The sequence below is a fragment of the Gloeophyllum trabeum genome (genome assembly GCF_000344685.1).
Source record: "Gloeophyllum trabeum ATCC 11539 unplaced genomic scaffold GLOTRscaffold_00013, whole genome shotgun sequence".
NCBI classification, from domain to species: domain Eukaryota; kingdom Fungi; phylum Basidiomycota; class Agaricomycetes; order Gloeophyllales; family Gloeophyllaceae; genus Gloeophyllum; species Gloeophyllum trabeum.
The window spans coordinates 486,521-513,157 of NW_006920422.1; the positions used below are offsets into that span (position 1 = coordinate 486,521).

General features: G+C 51.6%; 8 protein-coding genes across 8 annotated transcripts; 4 read left to right on the plus strand and 4 right to left on the minus strand.

Moving 5' to 3' along the window:
* Positions 1 to 610: 610 nt before the first annotated feature.
* GLOTRDRAFT_140569 (MFS general substrate transporter) lies at positions 611 to 3,424 on the minus strand (the record flags this gene model as incomplete). Its single annotated transcript, XM_007871139.1, has 15 exons — positions 611 to 1,242; positions 1,300 to 1,468; positions 1,519 to 1,539; positions 1,592 to 1,685; positions 1,742 to 1,760; positions 1,819 to 1,873; positions 1,935 to 2,056; positions 2,115 to 2,128; positions 2,195 to 2,357; positions 2,424 to 2,546; positions 2,605 to 2,629; positions 2,684 to 2,723; positions 2,788 to 2,914; positions 2,971 to 3,057; positions 3,114 to 3,424. 15 exons carry the CDS (start codon positions 3,422 to 3,424, stop codon positions 726 to 728), a joined length of 1,887 nt encoding a protein of 628 aa, XP_007869330.1. The 3' UTR covers positions 611 to 725.
* Positions 3,425 to 4,471: 1,047 nt separating this feature from the next.
* On the plus strand, positions 4,472 to 5,501 carry GLOTRDRAFT_64912 (uncharacterized protein; the record flags this gene model as incomplete). The annotated part of the gene is made up of 4 exons (XM_007871140.1): positions 4,472 to 4,524; positions 4,580 to 4,807; positions 4,856 to 5,337; positions 5,473 to 5,501. 3 exons carry the CDS (start codon positions 4,472 to 4,474, stop codon positions 5,325 to 5,327), a joined length of 753 nt encoding a protein of 250 aa, XP_007869331.1. The 3' UTR covers positions 5,328 to 5,337; positions 5,473 to 5,501.
* Positions 5,502 to 5,905: 404 nt separating this feature from the next.
* On the minus strand, positions 5,906 to 6,191 carry GLOTRDRAFT_132262 (uncharacterized protein; the record flags this gene model as incomplete). The annotated part of the gene is made up of 2 exons (XM_007871141.1): positions 5,906 to 5,967; positions 6,035 to 6,191. The coding sequence occupies 2 exons, from the start codon at positions 6,189 to 6,191 to the stop codon at positions 5,906 to 5,908; spliced, it is 219 nt and encodes a 72-aa protein (XP_007869332.1).
* Positions 6,192 to 6,897: 706 nt separating this feature from the next.
* Positions 6,898 to 8,209, plus strand: GLOTRDRAFT_140571 (uncharacterized protein; the record flags this gene model as incomplete). The annotated part of the gene is made up of 5 exons (XM_007871142.1): positions 6,898 to 7,000; positions 7,056 to 7,069; positions 7,125 to 7,235; positions 7,290 to 7,403; positions 7,457 to 8,209. 5 exons carry the CDS (start codon positions 6,898 to 6,900, stop codon positions 8,207 to 8,209), a joined length of 1,095 nt encoding a protein of 364 aa, XP_007869333.1.
* Positions 8,210 to 14,340: 6,131 nt separating this feature from the next.
* On the plus strand, positions 14,341 to 18,468 carry GLOTRDRAFT_95806 (uncharacterized protein; the record flags this gene model as incomplete). Its single annotated transcript, XM_007871143.1, has 15 exons — positions 14,341 to 14,511; positions 14,562 to 14,678; positions 14,743 to 14,856; positions 14,913 to 15,715; positions 15,751 to 15,771; positions 15,822 to 15,896; positions 16,123 to 16,788; positions 16,953 to 17,025; positions 17,053 to 17,095; positions 17,154 to 17,496; positions 17,558 to 17,694; positions 17,924 to 18,040; positions 18,103 to 18,273; positions 18,335 to 18,390; positions 18,448 to 18,468. 15 exons carry the CDS (start codon positions 14,341 to 14,343, stop codon positions 18,466 to 18,468), a joined length of 2,928 nt encoding a protein of 975 aa, XP_007869334.1.
* GLOTRDRAFT_80334 (NAD P-binding protein) lies at positions 18,066 to 20,040 on the minus strand. Its single transcript, XM_007871144.1, has 10 exons — positions 19,964 to 20,040; positions 19,746 to 19,907; positions 19,644 to 19,690; positions 19,568 to 19,588; positions 19,443 to 19,518; positions 19,235 to 19,382; positions 19,031 to 19,185; positions 18,448 to 18,960; positions 18,335 to 18,390; positions 18,066 to 18,273 (listed from the first exon to the last, which is right to left on the minus strand). The coding sequence occupies exons 1-8, from the start codon at positions 19,980 to 19,982 to the stop codon at positions 18,686 to 18,688; spliced, it is 903 nt and encodes a 300-aa protein (XP_007869335.1). The 5' UTR covers positions 19,983 to 20,040; the 3' UTR covers positions 18,066 to 18,273; positions 18,335 to 18,390; positions 18,448 to 18,685.
* Positions 20,041 to 20,187: 147 nt separating this feature from the next.
* GLOTRDRAFT_80337 (WD40 repeat-like protein) lies at positions 20,188 to 23,667 on the plus strand (the record flags this gene model as incomplete). Its single annotated transcript, XM_007871145.1, has 8 exons — positions 20,188 to 20,205; positions 20,267 to 20,379; positions 20,717 to 20,811; positions 20,859 to 20,958; positions 21,012 to 21,164; positions 21,215 to 21,350; positions 21,400 to 23,324; positions 23,380 to 23,667. 8 exons carry the CDS (start codon positions 20,188 to 20,190, stop codon positions 23,474 to 23,476), a joined length of 2,637 nt encoding a protein of 878 aa, XP_007869336.1. The 3' UTR covers positions 23,477 to 23,667.
* Positions 23,644 to 24,933, minus strand: GLOTRDRAFT_132269 (uncharacterized protein; the record flags this gene model as incomplete). The annotated part of the gene is made up of 5 exons (XM_007871146.1): positions 23,644 to 24,390; positions 24,455 to 24,568; positions 24,616 to 24,726; positions 24,781 to 24,794; positions 24,849 to 24,933. The coding sequence occupies 5 exons, from the start codon at positions 24,931 to 24,933 to the stop codon at positions 23,644 to 23,646; spliced, it is 1,071 nt and encodes a 356-aa protein (XP_007869337.1).
* Positions 24,934 to 26,637: the final 1,704 nt, after the last annotated feature.

Consider the following 26,637-nt stretch of genomic DNA (forward strand, 5'->3'; position numbering starts at 1 on the left):
GCAAGCTTCCTACTGAAGCGATCCCATCCAGAATTGTTTGTAAAATGAAAGAGATATATTGTTTTGGAGAATTTGACCGAAAATGCGCTTTTTTGCCGCTTATGGTGCTATTTCACTCCCAAAATTGGGGCTGAAGAGTTGTATCTGTACTGTGAGATCCGGGACACAGCTAGGTAGAAGTATGATAGGTAGATAAGTGATAAGTGGTTCATTAAGTTTGGGATGCATAAAGTGAGCGGCGCGACAGCACCGCCGAAAAAATATGATTTTGACTTCCAGGTTGCTTAATTTCTTGCGATTCACGTGAGCAGTGGGATATGCATAGAGGCGTCCATTCAAACTTAAAATACCACCAGGTTGTGCCTTAAGCTATCCAGAGAGTTAATACGGCGTGCAGTGCCGCGAAGCAAAATTCATGTGCTGTGGAAACTGAAGAAACTAGCCTCGAGGGATATTCAAGCCACGGGAGATCCCTGAATATAGCACTAATATACCCTTTCAGTAATATACCCCTTCTGAAGCTCACGGGGCCCGAACGGAGTGTCTTTCCCTTCTCTTTCTCTCTCTCCTTCGATTTAATTTCTTTAATTTCTTTAATTGATCTAAAAGTCCACACCTATAGTACATAAGCCCCATGTATCCCAAGGCGTGGCAAAGTTCGAAGTCTATCGTATCGAACTCTACAGGTACAAATCATCAAATCGTTGAGCACTGCTTTATATCCGTCATGAGCTCTGTCTCGTTGACTCTACATCGCCTTCCATCTCCCGCTTTTCATTTTGCGCTTCCAAGTCCACGTCCTCACTTTTCAGACCCTCCTTCGCAGCCTTTTTCTGCATAAGCTTCTCCTTCGCAGCCCTCTTCAAATCAGCATCACCCTCTCTCATAAGCTGATGCTGCTGGATGAAAAACAGCGCAGTGAAGAACGAAAGCACCTGACATGCGATCGTCAAATAGAACACGCCGTGGAAACCCTGGGTGTATCCATGAATAATGGCAGCCTTGTTCGCCGGGCTGATACCGGCGCTTGCGTCGTTGATCGTAGTGGGGTCGTTCAGTATGTTCGCGACCATCTCGGAGCTGAGGCCGAGGGGGGTGAGCGTGCTCCGCAGCTTGTTGTTGATGATGGACGCGCAGATCGCTAGGGATATCGTGGAGCCAAAGAGGCGGACGAAGTTCCGCACGCCGGTGACGACGGCCATTTCTCGTCGAGACACGGCTGCTTGGGCGGCGATCAGCGTCCTGTCGGTGTACACGATTAGGTGACCACATTAACCAAGCTTAGAGTATTCGACGTACGTCTGGAAAGTGAATCCTGATGCAATGCCTCCCATAAGCAAGGTGCCCACGATCTTCCCCGTGGACGAATGCTCATCGATAGTGGATTGCAGGCCCTGAGCGATACTCCATATGGCATAGCCAATGATGATATTATATCTATAATGGCCGGTTTTAGCCGTGAATTGACCTGCATCATATTTTAGCACCGTCTAGCTGGCGAAGAGGGTAACAACGTACCGTTGGCGAATACGACAAAAGCTACAGGGACTGCGTCGGACTCATTCCTACATCGTAGGGAGAGTAAACGCACCTATGGGACAGAGGAAGGGCAGCATGAGGACACTGGAATATATGGGCGAGCTGCCTCGGACCAGTTGCAGAAACTGTGGGACATAGTACAAAATCTGACCGATACAGTCAACCCAACAGCGCCTGACAAGGAGATATGAGTGCAACATACAGCGAAGAAGGTCATGCCGCTGCATGAAAATAGGATATCAGTTTGACGTTCCAGCAGACAAGACTCGAGGTAGATACTTTAGGAGTGTGCAGACGTATACGCCTGAAACTGTTTTGTGTCTAAAGATATGGACTAATCAAGGATAAGACGGTGAAAATCAAAAAGACCGTATGAGGGTACGGATGGCACGAACCTGGAATAATGGGCAACGCCGCGAACTTAGCCTCCCAGAACAGGAAGCCCGCCAGGACGAGCACGCCGAGGAACAGAGGCACCAAGACTTGCGCAGACGCCCAAGGATACGTGACTCCTCCCCTGCATTGGAATTTGTGAGCCTCATAACAAACCCGTCCTACAATGAAGTACGACATACCAAGTTAGCGCAATCTACAACGTCATCAGCCATTCGTTTATTCACAATAACCGCGAGAAGAGGGAGCAAAAGAGATGTACCAGGATCAGTATGGATGACAGTATCGTCAGAGCCGAGCCGACATAATCGATCTTGAGGAGCTTCTCCTTCATGTTGCCCTTCACGCCTTTCAGGGGGAGCAGCATGACCGCGACGAAGATCGCAAGGCCCGACATTGGGAGGTTGATCCAGAAGCACCATCGCCTGTGGACGTGGGCATGCCGTTAGATGAGCGATGTGTGCGAGGGCACAGCGGACGCAATGACATACCATGTTGTATATTGAGAGAATATGCCTCCCAGGATCGGGCCGATTCCATTGGAGACGGCTATGGTGCCTTCTTGGATACCTTGATATTTACCCCGGTCTTTGAGATTGACGATATCGGATGTACTACAATGAAAGGTAATGAGGTTGTCACGCGGATATTGGAAGGGGAAAATGCACGTACATTATAAGGACCATCGTGATGATAGCTGACAGAATCGTTCAGGCTATTTCCGAATATCTCCGAACGGTTGTAGACACACCTCCGCCTCCTATTCCTTGAAAGGCTCGGAATACGATAAGCTATGGGTGGGTCAACAGCCGTAAGTCCGAGACAAGAGCGCTCGGGGGTAGGAGAGGGACGCACTTGTATCATAGACTGGGACAAGGCGCATGCCAGGGAGAATATAAGGAAGAAAACCAGCGAGAACAGCAAGACTGCCTTCCGGCCAAATACATCTGACCACCGCCCATATAACGGGGTGAAGGCAAGACTATATATTTCAATTAGTTTACTGAGCAAACTTGAACAGTCAACGATAGATCGCACCTCGTCAATAAATACGCTGTTGCAACCCAGGAGCTCTCTCGTCCCGAATGAAGGTCAGAAGAAATTCGAGGAAGAGCGGTCGCGACACTGGTCATACCAAATGTCAGTATGCTAAGATTCTCTCGACCCCGAAAGAGACATACATTGTCTGATCCAAGAACGAGCACGACAAGGCTACCGACAATCCAAGAAAGACCGTAATGACTTGTCGTGTCGGAAGGAAGTTAGTTTGGTCCTCGATAATAAGCTTGGTGGCGCCCCCGTCCTTGTTTGGCTTCTCGCCCTCGATTGTCGTTGGTACAGGCGCGTCGGGACCGCCTGTCTGAGCCGCCTCGGGCATCGTCACGATCGGGGAACCGTGATCGACCTGGGTCTGCTCATCCAGGTCCCTTTCTGCCGCGCGAGCATCATTGGCCGTGACGTCCAAGCCGTCGACTTGTTGTGGGCTCGTCATCATGCAAGCCAGTGGAAGGCGTCAGGCAAAACAGTGCGATGCAGGGCCGAGAATGACCCGCACACGAGGAAAAACAAGATATTCCCTTGCAGAACATTATAAATGGCGTCCGCGGAGGTCGGCTCGCCCTGCCGCAGCGAACAAGTAGGACATCCGCCAATGGCACGATAAGAACGATATTAGAGTGATGGTCTCGTGGACCGCCGAGATGCCGATACCGAAATGGCAGGCGCTATGCCTTTCTTGGGTGGGATACTTGCTGTTCTGTCCTGGCGTCTCGTAGATGCAATGCCATACGGAAGTGTACGCAGAGATATTAATCATGGAGCCCTTTTCATGGGGCCTTGAATATATGTACCCTCAGCCTTACCGTTTCATCAACCTGTAGTTTTATAATCGCCCCGGGATCCCTCCGTGGCTTGCGGGCCACATACTAGTTTTAGTAATACAGATGACAGGCGCCATACCGATTCACGCACATTGATAACTTCCAAACAATTAGTATACTGGATGACTTCCCTTCAGACGTCGATTAAGTGCTTGCTCACTACTGCCTCGAAGTCACTGCCAGATTAGGACTCGGAAAAGCTCAGAATTCCTCCGATCACCTTGTAGGAGACAATCGATGACTTGTGCAAATGGCCGATACATCATTCTTCCAACCACTGTCACAGGATTGTAACCCAGTCTATGAGTCCGAGCCTCGAAGCTCAGCTCCAAGGCAGCAGAGTTAGCCATTCAGTGCCGTCGGCAGTTGATATCTACACTGCTTCGTAGCACTTACCGTGATAATATGTCGCCATAAGGGAGGCAAATGACCCGGAACCCGTAGTAGCCTGAGGACGGACCTCGATTTGAAGAAAGATAAATAATACTGCAGCTTTCACATCGAGCGTACAACAGGATACTGACCACTGTATCAAATGCGAAATCTGTGTACGACAATCTGAAATCAGTGGCTGTGCTACCCAGGTAAAAGGAAATCTTCGGCTGCTCAGGTTAGGGTAATGCGTCCACCATTACGTCTACCATCTATTCAGCTACACTATGCCTCATAAGCGAGCCAAACGATCTGTAAGAGAGCAGCAACTCGCGCAAAGGTGTGTAGAAGGACGAGAAATCACGACACTCCCGGGAAAGCTAAGTGTCTGACAGAGGTAGCGACCTCGCACCTGGGAATATCTCGGTTTCTGCGGAGGGAATTCCCAAATCTATGGCAAGAGTTCTAAACGCTGCCAAGCTGCACGCGGAGTACAGGAAGCGGAAGAATGAAGATCAGAATGAAGGCGGGAAGAAGAAGAAGAAGCGGAAGGTCCAAGGCGACCGAGCTGACAAGGCGGACATGAAGATCTTGCCTGGGGAGAGTCTCGCGCATTTCAATCGGTGCGCAAACATGATGATGAGATGCGTTTTCTATCTAACTTTTCTTAGACGGGTGGAGGATGCGATGCGACCGCTGGTACGAGAGGCTGTGCAAGCCTCGTCCGCGCTGGAGAGGAAAACGCGGAAAGAAATGCTGCAAGAGAAGGCCGAGAAGCAGAAAGCGAAATCCGATGAAGTAATAAAGAAACAGCAAAAGAGTGAGGACGCCGAGCCGGAACGACCAGACAAAGCACCATCACCCGCCAAAAAGACCGACTTCCCCACACTCTCAACGTCGCAGCCGCGCAGGCTCAACGACATTGCGTTGGCGCCCCCGCAATTCACCAAGGTGCCGAGACTACGGAAAGGCGAGAAGGCGGAGACGACGAAGGCTGAAGGGGTGCTGTCGATGGCACAAAAGCAGATGATGGAGGCGGAAAGGGAGAAGGCTATCCAGCGATATCGGGATATGAAGAAGGCGAAGCTGAGGGAAAGCGGGAAGCTGTGGGCGGAGCAGGGTGAGGTGCCGAGTGGGTCGTGATCTTGGTAAAGTCCGTGTATAATGAGGTCTGGCTTGTGAGGGTGCTGACGTTCGGCACTAGGGTTGTTTGGCTTAAGAAGCTATGTACACATTTATTCATGATCAGGACATTCATTTCGTATACCACATGATCGTAACGATACCAGTGACTTCACCTTACTCTGCCGCCTGACGAGTCGCCATTGTCATGGCCGTCACGTTACGGAGCCCTCGCCTCGACCGCCGAAGAGATTGCTGGTCACAACGGCCAAGGGGGCCCAATTCCTCATCCACATCCACGCCATCGTTGAGCGCCCGGTCTAGCACATGCCCTCTCTGTTTCGAAGGCTGACCGATGGCGGGATTCAGACGGTAAGAACAATTTGCACGGATCCATTATGATTGAGCAACAACTATATACAGCTATGCAGACAACAGACTGGAAATCAAAGCAGACATGCGTGGCCGAAGCCAATAAATATGTGGTGCTTGCAAACGCCTTTTAGTGGATCTTGATGGTACAGTGATGCAGCGGAGTGCCCGCTCAGCACAGGCGGATGAACCTCCAATAAGTGCTGTTGGGGGGCTGATTCTATCTGTTAGGCCCGTTCAATCAGGACGTGGTATGAGGGGCCTACCTCGTTAGTGCTGTTACTGACGTCTAGAAGGCATCGCATTCGAGTAAGTACCAAGTTCAATCCAAGCCACATTGACATGGATACACTTACGGTCAATCAAACACTCGTAAACAGCGACCTTCTTGTGGGTCTCCGACCACACGCTGCAAGTGGAGTTCTTCATCCAGCGGTGGTTTTCGGCCCAGATAGTGGTGAGCTTCTCGACACCGTTGGCTTGACGCGGTCCAGGGCTGATGACCTTCGACATGATGGATGACCGATGGTTAGTGGATCGTAAGACAGGCCGGTTTTGTTTTGTAGGAGGGTCGATGTGATGCGCCGCCGGGGCTAGAAGTTGTCGATGGGACTCTTCGTTGCAGAGGACCGTCTTATATACCTGCGGAAGACAAAGGAATGTTGTGGCAGGCAGGTTGTACGTAAGTGCATGAAGGCAGGGTGGCGCGAGTTGCTTCTGTGTGGCTTTGATGGATGATTGCTCCTGATGGGGACACAGGACACCGGCTGACGGACCAGGTGGGCTGATTCACGAAATTTTCTGGACGCGCTCATCCGTTCGGACGCTTTGTATCCCAATAAGGATAATGTTTCGTCTTCTCTCTAGGTTCAGGCCAAACTTCTCTCCATCTTTCCCTGATGGATGGGCAAACCATTCAGGCTCCATGCGAATTCATCAAACCGACACCCACAAATCCATGCACTCGCGCTTGGATGAGCAGTCCGGCCGCGTTGCTGTGGCACGAGCCACAAAGAAGACACCCTTATCATATGGTCCATCAGCAAATCGCGGTCCAGATTCGGACGACCCTGACGCTTGGACGGATCTCCCGAGCCACTCGGCGATGCATGAGCGCCGGGTACCCCAGGACCGAGCGTATAAAAGCGCCCTAAGGTCACTCTGTGGAGGTAACATCATCTACTCTATCCTGAGCCACCCATTGATACTTGCTGTAAACATGTCGGAGTTCGTCGAAAACGGAGTCAAGATCCATGTCATCCTCGCCAAGCTCGGCGACCACTTTGGAGATCCCGTCGGTGAAATCGAAAGGGGACCGCGAGGTGCGTACAATATAAATCAGGTACTGATTTTCACCGATTGAGCGGTTTGTGATAGGGAGTCATCATATGGTCAGTCCTCCTGACGATGAATCTGCGTTGCGGGTCATTCATACATTGATTTCAGACGTACATCGTCACCCAGGAAAGTGGCACCAAACGACTCCTTAGAGTCAGTTACCCCGTCTTTAAAGACTTCGGTTCTGGTATCGTGCCTCCCTCGAAGATGAAGTCTGAGGTAAGGATAGCGCAATGGAGACGGTAGTGTCGCTCACGTCTATGCGCTCAACAGATAGCGACGATCAAGTATGTCCGAGAGCATACTAACATCCCCGTCCCGGAAGTCCTGCTTCACGACAGTGACGAAGATGGGAGCGTCGGAGCTGAATGGATGGTTATGGAATACGTGCGCATCACCTTCCTACTTGCACCTAGAGGGGGCATCTGAGAAAATATCAGGTGAACAGCCTCCCGCTCTCGCAGATGTGGTTCTCGATGTCGGAAGATCAACGCCAAGGCGCTGTTCAGGGCATCGCAGGCGTCTTCCACCAACTCCTCGGTCTCAGGTTCGACAAGATCGGCAGCCTATACGAGAACGAAGAAGCAAAGATCCACGTCGGTCCGATGACCTTTATGCCCTCGAACAACACACGCGACACGGCTCCTCCCAATCCGGCGAAGTGCGGGCCCTTTGAGTCTATCAAGCAGTGGCTCCTGGCTCTTGCTGCCGGAGACCTCAACTTCGAGTCGACGAACGTTGACGAGCCCGTGGAGGCTGAGCGCAGGGCAGCCGTTATAGAGGACATCACTTCCACCACAATATTTGAAGACGAGTCCTTGAAGGAATTCTGCGCCATCGTCTTGGAGCACGTCGACCTCAAGGTCAACAACTTCCTGGTCGATCCCGAGGATCCCACCAAGATACTAGGCGTCATCGACTGGGAGGGTGCGAGGACCGTGCCCTTGTTCGCCATCCAGCCCCGGTGGTACACTCCCCTGGGGACCCCGCCCGAATGCATCTCTTCTGAGGAGGTGACAAAACTGCAGGTGTCTACTCGTGAAGCCGTCCAGACGCTCTCCCCTGCGTGGTATTCCTCTACCGAGGATCCTGGCCGTGCTTTGCGAGAGGTGTTGCATCGGGCGATCCACAGTCGGTTGGATCCGGAGATGTTCGACTTCGAGTCCATGGACTGCTGGCATCGGGGGGCGTGAGTAACGTTGCAGGAAGACTCTTTTTAGAATAAATGCATTCCCATTGTACTTGTAGTCGATCGAATCAATTGTGTGTGGGGGTGCATTTCCTTGCTGATAGCGCTGTCCGCTGTATTCATGCGTGGCACTCAGAGATGAGACTGGCAAAGGTGAACCTCGTACATCGAGGGAATAATTGCAATAAACAATGGGTGATTCTGCCGCAAATACGATGGCTGTATCTTTCGGGTGCACCACGGAATAACTACAGTGTAGTACCACAGAAAGGACAGTGCCACCTCGACCTCGGAGAAATTCCCGCTACCTTGGGGAGCGGGTCTTGCGACCAAGTGTGTTCGCACTTTCTCCGCCATTTTACCTAGCAAGGTCTCTGCTTGTCGGGAATTGAGCCATCAAAACTGTATTTGTTTATATTTGTTTGTGGCGTGTGCGTTGTTCACGCGCATCATTTCGCGCCACAGGCCGTTCTCCTCTGCCAACCTCGGACTAAATGATCTATTCCTGCACAATAAAGAGAAAGTTTGATTGCGAGCGAAGCGAGCAATTCTTCACTAGGGCAGAAGTCCGCGACAAACATGTACAAAGTCTACTCCCGGTGGCTGAGGGACCCACAAACACTTCATGATATTGCTAGATGCTCGTATATCCCTCAATTCTTCCTATGTACCTGTAGATTAACTCGTTGAATACATCCCTTGTTATTTGCTGAAAGCCATGGAAAAAACCACTGCAAAAATCGTGCTGTGTAGCCCAATATGTGCCCATATAACCATGCCACGAACTGATTCTCCCTGACTGATAGACACAACAAATATATACATACTGCCTATGGCATCTCTCGTTCTGCTAGTAAACGTTGGAGCTATGCTAAGAGGTGCCGCCCCCACCATCGAGTGCGATGTTATGCAGCGTTCGCGCGGGCGTGTCGCGTCGCGTCGCGCTGCCTCAGCGCCACTCACGCGATGCTACCACAAAGCGTTATGTGGCCGCGTCGCGTGGGGATAGCTGTGGAGGTAAGAAAGCTGGCATCGTTGTTTTTGTACTCGCACGAACACTCAACCGTCTCTCTAATCCCATGCCTGCCCACAGTCGAATCCGAATCCCGTCCCGGTACTGCATCCCCTCGCACATGTCAGGTATGACTGGGACCGAATATCAGTGCTGCAAGGCTGCACCACGATGCGCTCGAGCCGAGCGCCGCCTTCTTCGGGACCGATATGTTATTATGTTAACATCTTACTAGCTAACAGAAACTGCAGCCTATGCTTCCAATCATTCCGGTCATCGCAATGAAAGCAACATTTTGAACATGGTGGCTAGCCCGCGTCTCGCAGCCAAATCCCTCTGCATCTCACATGGGCAGTGACTGTACACAAATCTCAGACATTGCAGAGGGCAAGAATCGGCCTTGGGTCAAAGCAGTTCTGTGCAGGTCTCACTTTTGTGGCATTTTCAAGGGTTCGGTGATATGCACAGACACACAACAATCGCCAAGGACCAAAGGAAATAAACCTAAACCCCGTGATATGGGTGAAGGTGGTCCAAGACAACTGAAGGGTATTTAATAGTTCGAGGGGGAAAGGAGGAGTAAGACGCCGTAGGGTAGTCCGTAGGAAGACCTAGAAAAATAAAACAAAACCTTGACACCTGAAACAAACACTAATGGACGCTCCAGAGTATTTATCTCCGAAACGGCGCAAGCAAAGTCGCAAACCACGGAACCGAGTGTAGGTTTGGGCCCACGGAAGTAAGAAACGCTAGAAAGACTTGTTTAATTTTATTTCGCTATGTGAGGCTCACCGGAGCTAATTGAATCGATGGCGGAGATAATTCACTCGACGAGTCAGGCCTATTGGCAAAGCTAGGATCGGTTATAATTCGCTAAGTTCGACGCTTTCGAACTTCTCGGGTCGCTGAGATCGTAACGCTAATTCTCTGAGATGGTGAAGTCGAAACTTGTTTTTCTGTACACTACTTTGTACAATTTATACTACAGGAATGGCTTTGCGACCGTTCGGAGATAAATAACAAATAAACGCCGCTACCCACAGGATTGCTCAGCACTTTCCTCCGCTATACCATACACCATACGACTCTCTTGCGCTCCTGCTTGCTCTTTCCAGCCCCTATAGGTCACCTCGACGCTCCGCCACCTGACCCAAGCGGTCCCATCACTCCGTGTGACGCGCTGGTCACGTGCTAATTACCTCCGGCTGCTTGCTGACTGATACTGGCCTCATGGTGACTCGTATGCGTCCGCACCTTCGGTATCTTGACGGAAACGAGAGAGGGAGTATGCTGGAGGGTGGGAATGAGGACGACACCCCTCAATGGAAGTGTCCGCGGGCCCCGGAGCTAATTCACCTAGACGTTGCATTGGTTAAGTCGCTCCGGAGCTCCTGTTCGCGGAGATAAATCATGGAATGGGTCCGTGTACGCCTCAAGGATGTTAGGAAGTCCGGAGCTAAAACCAGAGCAAGTCTTTAGAGCCCATAGAAGCCTAGAGGCGTGTGAGCGCTGTGTCGAATAAGCTCTGGAGGGCTTGTACGATGCACTGAGTCCACGTTTTCGGGGGTCAGACGATCCCGAGGCTTATCATCGGGACATGCTCCTGGTTGATCAGGTCGACTACAACCGGGTGAAGAAGTGGGCGGGTAAGAATCTGGATGAATGACAAGATGAGTTCAGACATAGATACATATTACCACGTGGATACCTCTGCATATCTACATTTACTGAAAAATATCGCCGGACACCCCTAGCTCTTCGAAGCGAGCAACTCGGCGCAACCGCGGATCACTAGTATGTACGACCCTCAAAAACTTGTCAGTAGAGGGCCATTGCTATGCATGGCAGGACACGAGTCCTGAGTTGTGTCTGATAAGTGTTAGCATTGGGTGTATAGATGTTCCAATTGATGTATACAGTACTCTTTCTTATGCACATATTGAAATCCCTTAGATCTGTATCTGCAATGTCCCCTTCTTTCCTACTTTCAAGTTGTCCTCCTGTGGCTCTGTGATCATTGTACCATAAAATGTACCATAAAAGTCCCTGCCACTCTGACATATTTAAAGTTGGTCTGTATTGGTGGCTTCAAAAAGACTACGAAATTGTATTTGTACCCAGCCCAAGGGATAGCAGCAGCTGCACTACTAGACACAATTAACAAAGATCAAAGTACACCTCTGCTGCCAATCTTTGATTGGCAGCTCTGTGACACAGGTCTTTTGTCCCCAGTGGAAGAGATAGTCAATAATACCTGCAGACTCCAGGTAACATCCTACCAGAACCAGAGTGCTTGTCCACTGCCAATCTTTGTTTGGCAGCTCCCTCGCATTCATTTTCCCAAACCAAGCTGAAGGACAGTCATCAGAAAGGGTACTCAAACAGTACTCCAATCAGCTGGGAGCAGAAATAATATATATATTACACATGTACTAGTTTCAATTTCTCAAGGGGACATATAGAGACCACTGAGCAGAAGAAATCAGGGTTCCAGAGGCAGCAGAGATTGAGAAACACAGGCCCAAGATGCCTGTGACCAAAGAGACTTGTATCATAGTCTCTGCCACCCACATCTTGACTCAGACTATGTGAAAAACACTCAATGTTGAGACTAATTCCCACAGTAACAATCCATCAAACTATTCAGCAGTCAGCATCTTATTTCAGAACACAAGTGCAACATTCAAGAACCTCTTATAGCCAACATAAGCTCAATGTGTATGTACCAGTAATGATTTAATTAAAAGGAAGCACAGCCCACCAAGTTGACATGCTTCAACTGCTGCAAGTACTAGACTAATGAGCGAGTGGGTAACTATGACATCACTCAACTACAGAAATGCAGTTTTTGCAGTCAAGCTATGTCATAGTAAGCAGGAGCCAATGAGAAGCCAGAGATCCCACAGAAGTCAATTCCCACGGTAACAACATGCCACACACGACAAAGAGCATGCAGTAAAGGAAGGAGATACGATCAAATGCTGCAAATATTCCAGTAGACGGATAACCTAAAAAAACCTCTTCGTAGAAGAAACTACGGAAATACATGAACAACTCAAGATGAAAACACAGTGTGATTGCAAACAGACACTACAAATACCAATTTTGTAGTCTTTTTGTAGTCTCCAATACAAGCGGAAATTGAATTTTGTATTCAAGACTACAGCACAAAAGTTGCACGAATTCTCAGCAACACTGATTCCCATGGGTACAATGTTTGGCACACATCCCATTTTGCAGGTAAGGACTGATCCTTCGTAAACGCAGGACTCGTAATCACAGCCAATCACAATTGAGTAATCGTAATCCCTACTGCACAGACACATAGCGTGCGAAAATCAACCACTGAAATACATAATTCACACGCTAACTAATAATCTAATCATCGAAATAACAAGCAACCACGATACTTGCTGAAACAACACAGTACAACACACCAAAAAAAACAAAAAACAAAACAACTACACACAAACATGCATCCAACACACAAAGCACCGAACAATAAGTCTAACATAGCAAAGCACAAAGGTAACACCCAACACCCAACAATGACATAGCACAACCGCTATTCTGAATACACGCACTCAAGTTGTGTCATAAGGAGATAGCAGCCAATCACAGCCATCGAATCCCAACCGGCGCGGCGATATGCCTCAGCCACCGACTACAAACCGCCACAAAAGTCAATTCCCACGGTAAGAACATGCCACAGATGACAACGAGCATGCAGTAAAAGACCAGCTGCCACACCGGGCACTGATTCTCGCATTGGCATTTATTGGTATTTTCGGGGGTCCTTTGGTAACATGGACTACATGTACTCATACACTTGCAACTCTCCTTTAGAGTATTGGTTGGACATTACCCTGCGATACAGGTCACATGTAAAAAAATGTGTTACTACTAAGTGAGTTATGGAAGGCTCTTGTCTAGCTTGTTGCGGGTCAAATTAATAACTCTAAGAGAAAATATGGAGCTGGCTAAGTCTGACTGCTGGTCCGGAAATTTTGATATGCAAGACCATTATTCTGCTTCCTGGCTCTCGAGAACCCCTCATACCAGTGACACAGAGCACACGAGACTATGAGCTTTGAATCTTCCATATATTCCAAGGTAGCGGGCTCTGCCGCCCGGAGGGTGGCGCTACCAGCCTTATCCGATTGGAGCCTTGGGCCAATCAGATGCGTCACTGTCACTCGGCAGGGGCCGCAGAAGCGTCAGCTTTTGCTTCCGCCAAAAAACATGAAGCTCACCAGTCACTGTCTCCACTACTTTGCTACGCCTTCTATCGACTCGGACAACTGGAGAAACTTGCGTATAATCTGCTAGAACATGCGCAACTTGCTACTTAACTGGTCGCAGACGCGAGCTTGCTTGGACGGGTCCACTAATAAACGGACGACATTCAGCTATATATACTTATCGCAATATCACCAAGTCATTATTTGCGGCATGGCTGCGCAATAGACAATGCCGTCAACCGACTACAGACTATACCTGCTATTGTGACATCCATCAGCATGAATGCTGGCTCCGAACTCACTCCTCTTGCTGCGATGCCTTAACTGGCGATACATGCTGGAATTCATTGGGTACCTTTTGGACGTGTCACAGATACATGTTCTGCAGAGCCCCGTCTTGCTCTCGTTTAACTATTGGAACTACAGCATGCTCTTTTGTAGCGCTTGATCTATCCTGGCACACTGTCGTCAGGTTCTGAATACTATGTGGTGCGCAAATTGTCTGCTGACAACGTTAACGGGTCCTCAGGATATTCGGATATTGTGGCTGTCTCCTCGCTCAACCTCACAAGGGACAAACCGCGGATCCTGATGTGTTTCTTTTGTATCATGAAGATTGTTTGAATGGTCACAGCGGCCCTACTGGGGTATAGATATCCGAAACAGTCCTTTGTGCGCACGCTGTCTCGTGTTTGGGTTCGCGACTATGCTGGTATAATGTCGTGGGGCGCCATATAAGTATCTCTTCAGTGTTGCCACACAACGCGCGTGAACTGGTCACGTGCGACCTCGTGTGGCATTCCATTCATTCTATCAGGTCTGACCGGTTCTTTCGCTCTCCTTCACAACCCCCGATTTTTCCTATCGTACCGCTCCGCCATTATGCTGAGTAAATACCACTCGGCGCGCTGGATCGACCAACGGGTGCTACAGGACCGGATCAGTGACGCTTTGTCTGAGCCCTGCGAGGAGCTCGAGAAGTTCTCGGGGCCAAGTTTCTCAGAAGTTTCACGTCGGTCTACTCGTGATCCGGGCTTAGGTAGGCATCACGCGGTAGGTTGCCATTACCCCGCCTAGGTACTGTACTGATTTTCCTGCCGTAGACGCTCATCGCCACGATGGCAAGTGGCACGAAGAGATTTGTCAGAGTTCACTATCTAGTCATAAAGGAGGAAGGATACCTATACGGTGCTTCTCACACCCTTAAGATGTCCTCTGAAGTGAGCACATCACCATCCTTTCTGTGGCAGTGAGAAACGAGTACCTCCTCCTGTTGTTATCCAGATAGCCACAATGATGTTTGTCCGGCGAAACACTCGAATACCCGTACCGGACGTATTTGCCTATGACCCTGACGAAGACGGTGCCGTGGGCGGCGAGTGGATGGTCACAGAATATGTGAGTAGGCATACTGTAGTACCGCCGGCTACCTTTCCATGCGACCTTCCTTCCAGATTGATGGCGTGCCACTGGACAACCTTTGGCCCGGAATGACCAGGAGAGAACGCCGTCGCGCCGTCCTCTCTATGGCGCATATCTTCGCTCAGCTCCTGAGGCTTCGGTTCGATCATATTGGCAGCTTGTATGAATCTGATGACGACGGGCACTTCGAAGTCGGCCCCATGGCCTTCCTCCCATCCCACGAGAAGAAGGTTCCCCCGAATGAGCACATGTGTGGACGCTTTCACTCGCCACGGGAGTGGCTGCTGGCTCTTGCACGAGGTGATCTGGATTACCGACCAAGTGGCGACCTGTGGGCTCCAGTCAAACACACCAAGGAGATTGTACAGAAGATAGCCTCCGACCCATTTATCCGCGATGGGACTTCGGACCCAATGTGTGCAATCGCTCTGCAGCACATCGATTTCAACATTTTCAATATCATGGTTGACCCCGACGACTCTGCGGTCATTCGCGGCGTTATCGATTGGGAGGGGGCTAGGACCGTCCCTCTTTATGCCATTCAGCCGGTGTTCTTCGTCGATTGGGACGGCGAACAAACGCTGATGAGTGAAGAGGAAGAGAGAGCGTATCAGTGGATGGCTCGTGTGACGATAGCGAAGAAAGTTCCCAGTTGGTTCGAGGCGACAGGAGATCCTGGGACTCCGTTACGGAAATTGCTGATGCTCGCTTCGCATGGAGACTTGGAGGAATTCGATTATCGGGACGCCTTGCATCAAGGTCGTGCACCGCCAGAGGATTCACATCTGGATCTTTCGGCTTCTGAGGATGAAACTGCAGTCTCTGGCGAAGATTTGTAATGTGGTTTGCACGAATCTCGCATCTCTGCAGCTTTACTTCTAGTATGTTCACGTACGTTGAGTACAGAATTCCATGTTGCAATCTTGAACTTGTTCAAACAGAGTGGTCTTCTGTCGTGAAACCTCCAGCGTTCTGGCAGATTTCAAGCCAAGAGATTATGCCTCCACTGAACGTCGGTATGTCCTACGTATTGGGCCCCAGCTGTGAGTAGGCCGCATCATCCAAATATACTTGCGACCTCGAATCCAAGACCGAGTCCATAACCGCCATCCCCGAGCGCTCCATGGAAGTTTCGACGGTTACAATCATCCGATCATGTACGTGCGATGCGTGAGGGCACGAACCGTGCCACGCCGCTGTACTCTCGCGTATCTCCATACTGCACCCTGAAAGGCTTCTCAGATTGCGGATCTCCTCCGACTGTCCAGGATTTCTGGATGACGATTATATCCAACGCAATGGTGGTTGGGTCGTCGTATCGCATCCGTTGCAAAGCTGTTTGCCACCCTTGAAGGTCTGGTTCTTGAACAGAAGGGCTTCTTGTCCTGATAGGTTACCCCCTTCGGTGCGTTTTAACCTTATTCCCAGGGAGGATCCGGTTGAGAAGTACTTTCCCGGCTTGCAATATCAGCTCGAAGGTTTCGACCCCAAATTCAAGTCCCAACCGTCTTCTTTGACACTGTTTCAGCTAGCCACCCATATGTCAGGACTAGGGAGAGACTGGCCGGGAAGTCTCCGAGGAGGTGGTCCTCCCCCGACTAATGGGCACCGTTTTCCCTCCCACGAAGCTCTGTTCGAAGAAATCAAGACTATCAAGCCAGTCTCGCCTCCATGGACATACCCTTCGTATTCCAACACTGGAATCGGCCTGTTAAGGCTTTCATTGGTCCAAGCGAATCGAGTCGCCAGCAAGCTTGAGAAGGAGCCTGCAACGTATGCGGAGCTTCTCAAGCGCGATATATTCGACCCGCTTGGCATGAATCACAGCCATTTCCTTGCGACGGAGCATAACAAACGGATCATAACAAACGGATCATTGCAGTTCCTTCGATCGCTCCCGAAGTTGTTGTAAGCACAGTCCACAGCCTTCTCGTCCTGATCTCGGGAAACTAAGCTCTACTGAAGGACCAAGACTTTCTGAACGCGATGAACGCTGCGGGGGGCCAGTTCTCATCCCTTTCGGATTTGATAGTCGTCGTCGAGACCCTGCTTAATCCTGCATATCCTAATAGCTTGCTGAGAAGGCACACTCCTGATAACTGGCTCCGTCCGGTGCACGACTTTGAAGAGTATGATTGGACCCAGGTGGGGTTCACTTGAGAAATAGTCAAGACTCGGGATTCATACGGACGGACACGGAAGATATACTGGAAATGTGCGCGTTTCTTCTATGCCTCCCGATTCCGCGATCCTTCTAAACATGCATTGTTCAGTGGGAGCTATGGACGGTTATCATTCTGCTTTAGCTATTCATCCCGGCACAAGCTTCGGTATCGTCGTTCTCATGGCTGGCCGCTACCCCGATGCTGCACAGCTAGCGTATGATGCCTTTGAGATTATGCAGCCGGGTATAGATAAGGCACTCACCGACTTGGCAAGCGCCCTCTATGTCAGTATATGGTTGAGTCAAGGTAGAAATAGCGGTGCCATCATTACGGTGCAGAAGGGGACCTTGGACATGGAGCATCTGACTCTGAACGGAACCGACACTTTCGCCACCCTGCACGTATCACGCAGACCGACTCTCCAATCGAGCCAACCGCGGGATGAATTCAGGTATGTATGCAGTATCTTTACTCTAACATGGTCCTGACATAACCAATTTATTGAATATCAGATTGGACGGATTCTACAACGGGAAGAAACATATGGGCTGTTACCCTTATTGGAACGTTCAGGACAACTGGGCCATGCGAAACGTTGCTCCCAGCAATTTTTTAACTTCACTGGAGAGGGATAGCAACGGCTCTCCATGTACCCTCTGTTGACGTCTTGATGACACGAGTCCAGGTATGGTAGTGAGGTAGCGGGATCGGCCCGTACTCGATGCACGGCTTTGCTGGAAGGGCACCCTCCTTCTATACGTGCAAGATAGTACCTTTATATATGTATTGCTGTCGAGCCAACGGAGGAGTTCCCTCTCTGAGATAGCCGTGCTATAAACACCCTGAGGAGGTTCCCGCCACTCTTGTGTTTGTCCCAGCTTTCGACCCTGTTCAGCCACAGCGCCACACTCCACGTGCGACTCCCATCAAGGGAAGGAATATGGCCGGTGACATCATCGCACGTCAACTCCAATCTCTCCAGGATGTGATCCCAGGTATCCTCCTGTGCGGTATATAAGTTCTCTTCCCTTTCCATTCTACACCCATCATACCATAGTTTCCTCACACCGAACCAAATATTTCATCATGTCTGGCGTCAAAGGAGTCACCGGCACGCAGTCCCCCCCGCTCGAAGCCACGGGCGAGAACCGTCCGATGGGCGTGTCGAGCGTCGAGCAGAGCTCAGGCGAGGGCGTGAATGCCGTGAGCGACTCGGAGCAGCGCGGAGGTGAGTAGCGCCCCCTTCTCCCATTCACAGGGTGTTGATGATATGTTTCTGACCTGCCTAGCATACTTCAAGGAGGGCGATAAGGAGCGGACGCAGGCGGAGGGCCATGGGGTTTCGGTAGGTTATGACATTTGCTAATTGACGGTGGAGGCTAGCTGCTGATTGTGGGCTCAGGCTGAGAAGAAGACGTCGTGATCTGTGCTTATAATGAGGAGAGGAGAGGGAGAAGGAGGATGTTGTACGAATATAATGGAGTTGGGTATAACTTCATAGAGTGCAATTGTAGGAGTCACAAACAGACGACAATTCAAGCGATTGTATCAATCTGTCTTCGCTCTATTGCTTCGCCGTGAATTGTCTGTCAAGATCGTACTCGTACACGCCCGCGAAACTGCTTCTGGTCTTTGTGCTCCTACTGATTCTTTGTGAGGTATTCGGTCCACCACTCCTCGAACAGAGAGCACCCAAGCCCCCCCTCTACGCCCAGGTCCTCCGTCTCCCTTGTGTACAGCTGACAGTCCCTTGGGCGCGAGGTCGCCGCCGCGCCCGTGGGCGGCTCAGCGTCGGGCACGACGTGATCGTGCGGCAGCCCGAGGATCTTCGCGAATATCAGGCACATCTCGTACTTCGTGAACGGCTCTGGCGCGGAGTAGTGCAAAATGGGCGGGAGCGCGCTGCCCTTGAGGGCTGTCGAGCAGACCAGCCCATCAGCCTTCCTTAGACTCGGGATGCAGATGGATGGGGAAGAAAAGCGCACCTGAGAGGCGGACGAGGAAGTCCGCGATGTCGAGCACATTTGTCGGGTAGCGCGTCGCGTAGTGGTCCATCTTGTACGTCTTCCCCGACTGGTCCTTCACGACGTCGACGAGGATGTTCACCGCCGAGTCGGCGTTGTTCGGCGTCGGGCCGTACCTGGACAAAAATCAGCGTCGCGCCAACGGAGACAGCTGTGGCAGCGCACAGAACGGGCACGCGGAAGACGACGGCCTTCGCGCCCTGCACGCCGAGCACGGCGATCTCGCCGTCGCGCTTGGTGCGGCCGTAGAGGTTGACGGGGTTAGTCTCGGAGGAGGGGGTGTAGGGGGGTGAGGTGCCGTCGAAGACGTAGTCTGAGTTGGGCGAGCGTGCCAGTGAGATAAGCGCTACGTTGGATGGATCGGGACGCGTACCAGTCGATATGTAGATCAGGGTGAACTTGAGTTCTCGGGAGAGGACGGCGATGTGTTCGGAGACGGCTACGTTTAACTGGACTACGATCAGAACGGCTGCGTGAAAAAATAGACTTCGCGTTCACCTGTTGCGCGCCTTCAGGATTCTGCAGCAAACCCCGCCATCAGCAGCTTCACTTGGTATCTAGTACAGAAACGCACCTTCTCAGCCACGTCGGGTCTCCTCTCCGCCGCACAATGAATCACCCCTTCATCCATGCATCAGCCTCCCGCCAAGACTCAACGGAACTGACGATGCCGCACAATTGGGCTTGAACTCGCGGAAGACAGCCTCAACCTGCCCTTTGTCGGTCAAGTCGACTTTCTTGAGGTCGCCGGTCGCGCGAGAGTGCGCGAGCCCGAGGACGTCGTGACCGGCTTGCTTGAAGGCGTTGTACACCGCCGAACCGAGGAGACCGGAGGCACCTGTGCGAGAGTTGGTTGTTAGACTAAGACCGGCTCGTGTGGAACATATAATTCACCTGTAACCAAAACTTTCATATTTCTTGTAGTTCAATCCTCTAAAGGTGGCAGTTTGACAAAAGCACCGATGATGCGCGATGATGAAGGGATCTGAGTTGTCTCGCGATTCAAGTTGTGGAGATTGATCTGGGGTCAAGGTTACTCCGAAAGACACAGCCACAGTGCTTCTCGGATAGGTCCGGATGTCAGAGGCAGCATCGGTTCCGCGAGCATCTCAAATTTCATGAAGGCCAACTACAAGGTGTGCTCGTCCAGAGTCTATATATTCTGTGCAGGGGAACTGAAGGATGTGTCTTGGATAGCTCTCTAATGTCCTTGGGACTGTTTACCGGCAGGGAAATATCGTTTTCACGCCAGATGGGAATTCGGTGCTGAGTCCGGTCGGGAATCGCGTTTCGGTGTTTGACCTCGTGAAGTGAGTAGATGCTTTCTATACGGAGAGGTTTTTGGCATTCTGGGTTCTGGGTGTTGGCAGTAGGGACATGGGTGGTATGGTGTGCGGGTCGTCGAGCCCCTCTGTCCCAGCGGGGTCTTGACTGGTACGGGGTACACCGAAGGATGCAGGGGTGGCTTGGTCAGCCGGGGTTTGCCATTTCTCATGCATTGAGTACACGTCTACCTGCTGGTACACGAGCCACTCGTTGGTATGGGTGTAACGCGGGCAGAGGTGGTATATCCCGGCAAGGCCTAATTCTCAACCTAGTTGCACGTCCTCCTCCGGTCTTCTGCAGCGTCTAACATGTACTGCATAGCAACAAGTCATTCACGTTTCCATTCGAGAACCGCAAGAATATTGCCGCCATTGCCCTTAGCCCTGACTCGAATGTCCTCATATCCATTGACGAAGGTGAGCTGAGTGATATCCTCCCGGATACATTGATTTATCTTTTTTAGATGGACGAGCTTTGCTGGTGAACTACCGAAGGAGGGTAGTCCTTCATCACTTCAATTTCCACAGACCAGTCAAAGCCGTGAAGTTCTCACCGGATGGAAAGTACGCAGATGTATCCCTTGCTCGCGATTCTATGATTAACCGACCGGTTCCAGATATATTGCCGTTACCCATGATTCGCACGTGCAAGTGTGGCGGACGCCCAACCACCTTGTGCGAGAGTTTGCACCCTTTGTGCTGCACAGGACATACACGGGCCATCACGACGAAGTCCTGAGCATCGAATGGTCTCCCGACTCAAAGTACATGTAGTTGATCCTGGTAATGTGTCTGTGACTAACGCTTTATCTTCTGTAAGGTGTTTCATTACTACATCCCGCGATATGACGGCGCGGCTATTCACTCTGGACCCACTTGAAGGGTTCAGACCCAAAACGTTCGCTGGCCACCGAGACGCCATCGTGGCTGCATACTTCTCGTCCGACGGTGATCATGTGAGCTGTAGGCCCTGTTTAACTCAATCTGTTTCTGACATCCCTTAAGATATACACCGTCAGTCGAGACGGTGCTGTGTTCACGTGGAAGGCCAAGACGCCCGAAGACATGGGGGACAGCGACGACGAGCAGCCGGGCGAGTCCTCTAAATCCACGCTAGACGCTAACAAGATCGCCAACACCCGGTGGGGCGTCTCCAAGCGGCACTACTTCAATCAGGCGCACACTAAAGTCGTCTGCGCCACCTTCCACGCGCCCTCCTCGATGCTCGTCGTCGGCTTCTCGACGGGCGTCTTTGGCCTCTGGGAGCTGCCCGCCTTTACCAACATCCACACCCTGTCGATCTCGAACGAGAAGATCTCCTCCGTCGCGATCAACCCCTCGGGCGAGTGGCTCGCGTTCGGCGCAAAGAAGCTCGGACAGCTGCTCGTGTGGGAGTGGCAGAGCGAGAGCTACGTGCTCAAGCAGCAGGGCCACTTCTTCGACATGAACGCGCTCGCGTACTCGGGCGACGGCCAGCACATCGCGACGGGCGGCGACGACGGGAAGGTCAAGGTGTGGAACACGACGAGCGGGTTCTGCTTTGTCACGTTCGCCGAGCACTCGGCCGCGGTGAGCGCGGTCGAGTTCGCGCGCGGCGGGCAGCAGGTGCTCTACTCGGCGTCGCTCGACGGGACCGTGCGCGCGTTCGACCTCGTGCGCTACCGCAACTTCCGCGTGTTCACGTCGCCGCAACCCGTGCAGTTCTCGTGCCTGGCGGTCGACCCGAGCGGCGAGGTCGTCGCGGCGGGCTCGACGGACTCGTTCGAGGTCTTCCTGTGGTCCGTGCAGACGGGGAAGCTGCTCGACGTGCTGGCGGGGCACGAGGGCCCGGTGAGCTCGCTCGCGTTCGAGCCTGGCGGGGGTAATGTTCTCGCGAGCGGGAGCTGGGACAAGAGCATACGCCTGTGGAATGTCTTTGCGCGGTCGAGGAACGTGGAGCCGTTCCAGCTAAACTCTGACGTGCTGTCTGTCGCGTTCCGGCCCGACGGGAAGGAGCTCGCGGCGGCGACGCTTGATGGGCAGATCACGTTCTTCGACGTCGCGCAGGGCAAGCAGACGACGATCATCGAAGGCAGGAAGGACATCTCAGGGGGTCGGAAGGCGGACGACCGTGTCAGCGCGGCTAATAATGCGTCGGGCAAGTCGTTCAATAGCCTTGCATACACCGCGGATGGCAGGTGCCTGCTTGCTGGGGGCAACAGCAAGTACGTGGTGCTGTACGATGTGCAGGAGGGTGTCATGCTCAAGAAATTCCAAATTTCGGAGAACTTGTCTCTGGACGGCACGGAAGAGTTCCTGGATAGCAGGAGAGTCAACGACGCGGGGATCAACGTGGATCTCATCGATGACAGAGGGGACGAGAGCGATCTGCAAGACAGGCTGGAGAATTATAACACTCTTCCTGGCGCCCAGAGGGGAGATCTGTCCAAACGACGGTACCGACCGGAAGCGCGCACGAAATGCATTCGCTTCGCACCCACTGGGCGGGCATGGGCGGCAGCATCCACTGAAGGCCTGCTGATTTACTCTGTCGACGACAACGTTGCGTTCGACCCCTTCGACCTCGACATTGAGCTCACGCCACAGTCTATCATCAGTGTGCTCTCCAATAAGGAGTTCCTCAAGGCTCTCGTCATGGCGTTTCGGTTAAACGAGAGCCCCTTGATATCTCGGGTATACGAATCCATACCTTCGAGGGATATCCGGTTCATCGCGAAAGCTCTGCCCGTCGTTTACCTGGAACGCATGCTGCGCTTCATCGCGGACAGGATGGACCAGAATAGCCCGCACTTGGAGTTTGAGTTAACATGGGCAAGGGCGATACTGGGTGCGCATGGCCGAGTCCTCAGGGATAGGAGCATGGAATATGCTAGCGTTCTTCGGGGGCTGCAGAAGGGACTGGGAGAGTTTGAGACGGTGGTGGCAAAACTGTGAGTGCATTGTTGCGTTGCTCTCCCTCTCATGCCTAACTGACAAAACGCCCAGATGCGACCAAAACACGTCGACTCTGCAGTATCTCATTGACCAATCTCGTATGCGGGCAAATCAGGAACATGTCTCTGATATAACCATGACCAGCTAGTTGTTGCAAAGTGTACGATTGCTCGTACGAGTGCTACCATAATCTCAAAGGGTGCTCTGTGATACGACAGCACCAACAACGCAGCGGTATAGTTGTATCTGTCATCCCAACGGTATGCCAGTGGTCATACGAACCCATTAAACTTATGTTAATACATCGCTTCTGTACTACGCTATCAATCCTTGCAGGCGTCGGTCAATGCTTTCATAATCCGCTTCATCAAACCGCCAGGGGCTATCTTCTGCGCCCCTGAGCCACCTTCTGAGTTTCTGCCCCTCGTCTCCCATTGCGCGGAGCCACAGAGGTTCTCGTTCGCCCACGGCCCTGCAAGTGAGCAATTGGAGGTCTCGTACCTCCTCATCGGATGCTTCCTGTAAATGCTGGAAGAAGCGGGGCTGAATTGCCCACAGCGGAACTGTCCGAGCACCCTCCCAGTCGATAACGGCGACAATGCGAGTCGGATCGGCGTCGTCGACCAGAATGTTGCTGACATTCATGTCAATATGTTGTAAGGCAATACTGGATATTTCCATTCCCCCAGCTTCGTCCAACTCAGGGTTAGAACGCAGCTCCTCTACAAGTTCTTCGATATTCGCGAGCTGTTCGGAGCTGCGCGGCGCGTCCCGAGAAAAATCCAGCTGTCGAGCTGCTATAGCCAGAAGCCATTCCTTTGGGTTGTCGAATGGGCCGCATTGCGAGGGATCTGGTGGCCCTATATCTCTGCTGTTGTTCGATGGTAAGCGCGTCAGAGGCCCGACGAAGAAGTCGCCTTTGCCGTCTTCTTGAAGGCTGCCAATGTGGCTGAACCTGAGGCGAAGAAGTTGGGCCCAGATATCCGCAACATGCTTTGTGACTTGGCGGCGTTGGTCATCGGACATGGCGGCCCACGCCATGATCAGCGGGGTGCCGCGCACCTGATGGGCTCATACGTCCAGCTCGCACTACCGATGAATCTGATCCATAATGACTCAGACGCACATATTCCATGACCATCCACTCGCCGCCTACTCCTCCATCCTCGTCTGCATCGTACCCCAGGACGTCAGGAGCGGGAATCTGCGTATATTTCCGTATGTACTTGATGGTGGCGATCTTCCACGACATGAGTCACTCTCCTGGAAACGCAAGCGCTTATTTACCTCTGAGGGCATCTTGTTTTTCGGTGATATGCCTGCTCCGAACCGCTTGAGCTCCGGAAAATGGACTCGCACGAATCTTTGCTCGCCACTGCCCAACGTTGCCATGAATGTCTATGGTGGTAGCACGTCAGCTGGCTGTCATTGAAAGTACGGAAGACGGTATACTTTATGGTGACTACCTAAGTCGTGTCTCACTTCAGCCTCTGCGATTATCGCGAACGATAATGGCTCACCTTGAACATGTTCTTGGATTTCCTGAACATTATCGCTGAGACGCTTCCCCAATCTCTCCGCGAGGACGTCCTCACGGATCTCCATGACACTTTGTGTTCTCGAGTAGAGTCTAAGAGTGGGAGATGTGTTTGGACTCATTTAACTGGGAGAAGGGTATCACATAGCCTGAGCCACACGGGTAGTCAGGGTCGCCGGGATAATGCTTCCGATGATCCGAATATTGATGCGGCATCTTCTTGAACTTAGAATCAGTGGAAGGATGTGGCCAGCCCTCCCAAAGCTCCCTCCGAAAACCGATGGTTCGGGAGGTTTGAGACGGAAAACCTATCATGGCCGAACGGAGTTCCAGGTCGTTGAGGAGATGTATGGCATCGAGAAGAACGGTCCATGACAAGGTATTCTTTTGCCTTCAGGACACGACCCTGCATGCTTCTATGATGCATCAATTATTCACGGAACACAGAGAAGACCTACGACTGTGGGTACAAACCACATTTCCTCATATAAGAGCATGGCCTGGCTATTCGATTCGCAAGTTCACTCGACTTTCTATCGCACGTTAAATGTCTCAGAGTTCGTCTCAAGCACAACGACAAGGCCCTGGGGGCACCACCAAGCGATGGGAAATAGGGATTACCTGGGAACAGGGCTCGTACTGTGGCGTATACGACCCAGCCACAAAGCGAGTCACTACTTATTACTGTAGATTGGAACGTAAGTCTGCCTCGGTTGCTTCTCCCAACTGCCAGCTGAGCTGAACTTAACACCTCCAGACAAGTCTTCCCCCCAAACTCAGGTAATACTTCCCGTCGTAAAGAATTCAGAACACTGACCCCTCCACTAGCCCCCGAACAATGTATACTGGGAAATATACAGCGTCAACTAGGAGGCGCACTATGCATGCCTGAAAGGTAAGGAAGCCACCTGTGTTTCGAAATCGCGACTCACAAGGGGCAACAGTCAGTCCTAATGACATCGTCATCTCCATTCGTTTTAGTCTATCTTCACGAGTTGCCTGAGTTTCCTTAATTCATGTACCGGCACGATATCTGTACACTCCTTAATGTAGCGTTACTTCATGTAGGCCACCGCTCGGATCCAATTTACTCGTCGTTCTCCAGACTGATTAGCATCGACTCGAAGGCCCTTAAGATGATTAATTTAAGGGCCGAGACGCTGTATAATTCCTAATATTGGGGTCCATTACGTGGGAGAGAGAAGAGACCGGCTTGCAGAAGTAGCTCGCTGATGGTCGCCTTAAATTGCTGTCCCAACGAGGACACTGCTGAGAGGCAGGCGTAGATGCTACACGCTGCTACTCGAAACTCGAAAGGTACTACAATGCGAGAGCGCCGTGGTATGGTCGTATACACCATTAGCGGTATGCTAATCATGATGGCCACTGGCACACGAACTTATTGGACTCATGTTGATACATCGCTTCTGTACTACATTATCACACCTTGCAGGAGCTGGTCGACGTATTCATAATCCGACTCAGGAAAGTTGAACGGGCTCCACTCTGCTCTTCTCAGCAAGTGCCTGAGACTTAGCCCCTCCTCCCCTCGTGGCCAAAACGTTCAGAGTCTACACACGAACAGCGAGACAGGAAAATGTGGACCGGTAAGAGTGACTCCAGTGGCAAATGCAGTCGTAATGTGATTGGACGCCACAGGACTGGGCACTCACACGTGCCGAAGGTGTCAACGCCGATGATGCACATTTTGGGCCGTGTGGCGGCCTCGCCTGCCACAAAATAGGAGCAGCATAACTCCGAGGCAGACTAGC

What these genes read in the sequence shown, in the direction of transcription:
- GLOTRDRAFT_80334 (XM_007871144.1), bottom strand. An exon ending in CCTGATCTACATATCGACTG is followed by an intron (nt 19,383 to 19,442) that starts GTACGCGTCCCG and finishes CGCCCAACTCAG; the next exon opens with ACTACGTCTTCGACGGCACC. An exon ending in GTCTTCCGCGTGCCCGTTCT is followed by an intron (nt 19,186 to 19,234) that starts GTGCGCTGCCAC and finishes ATTTTTGTCCAG; the next exon opens with GTACGGCCCGACGCCGAACA.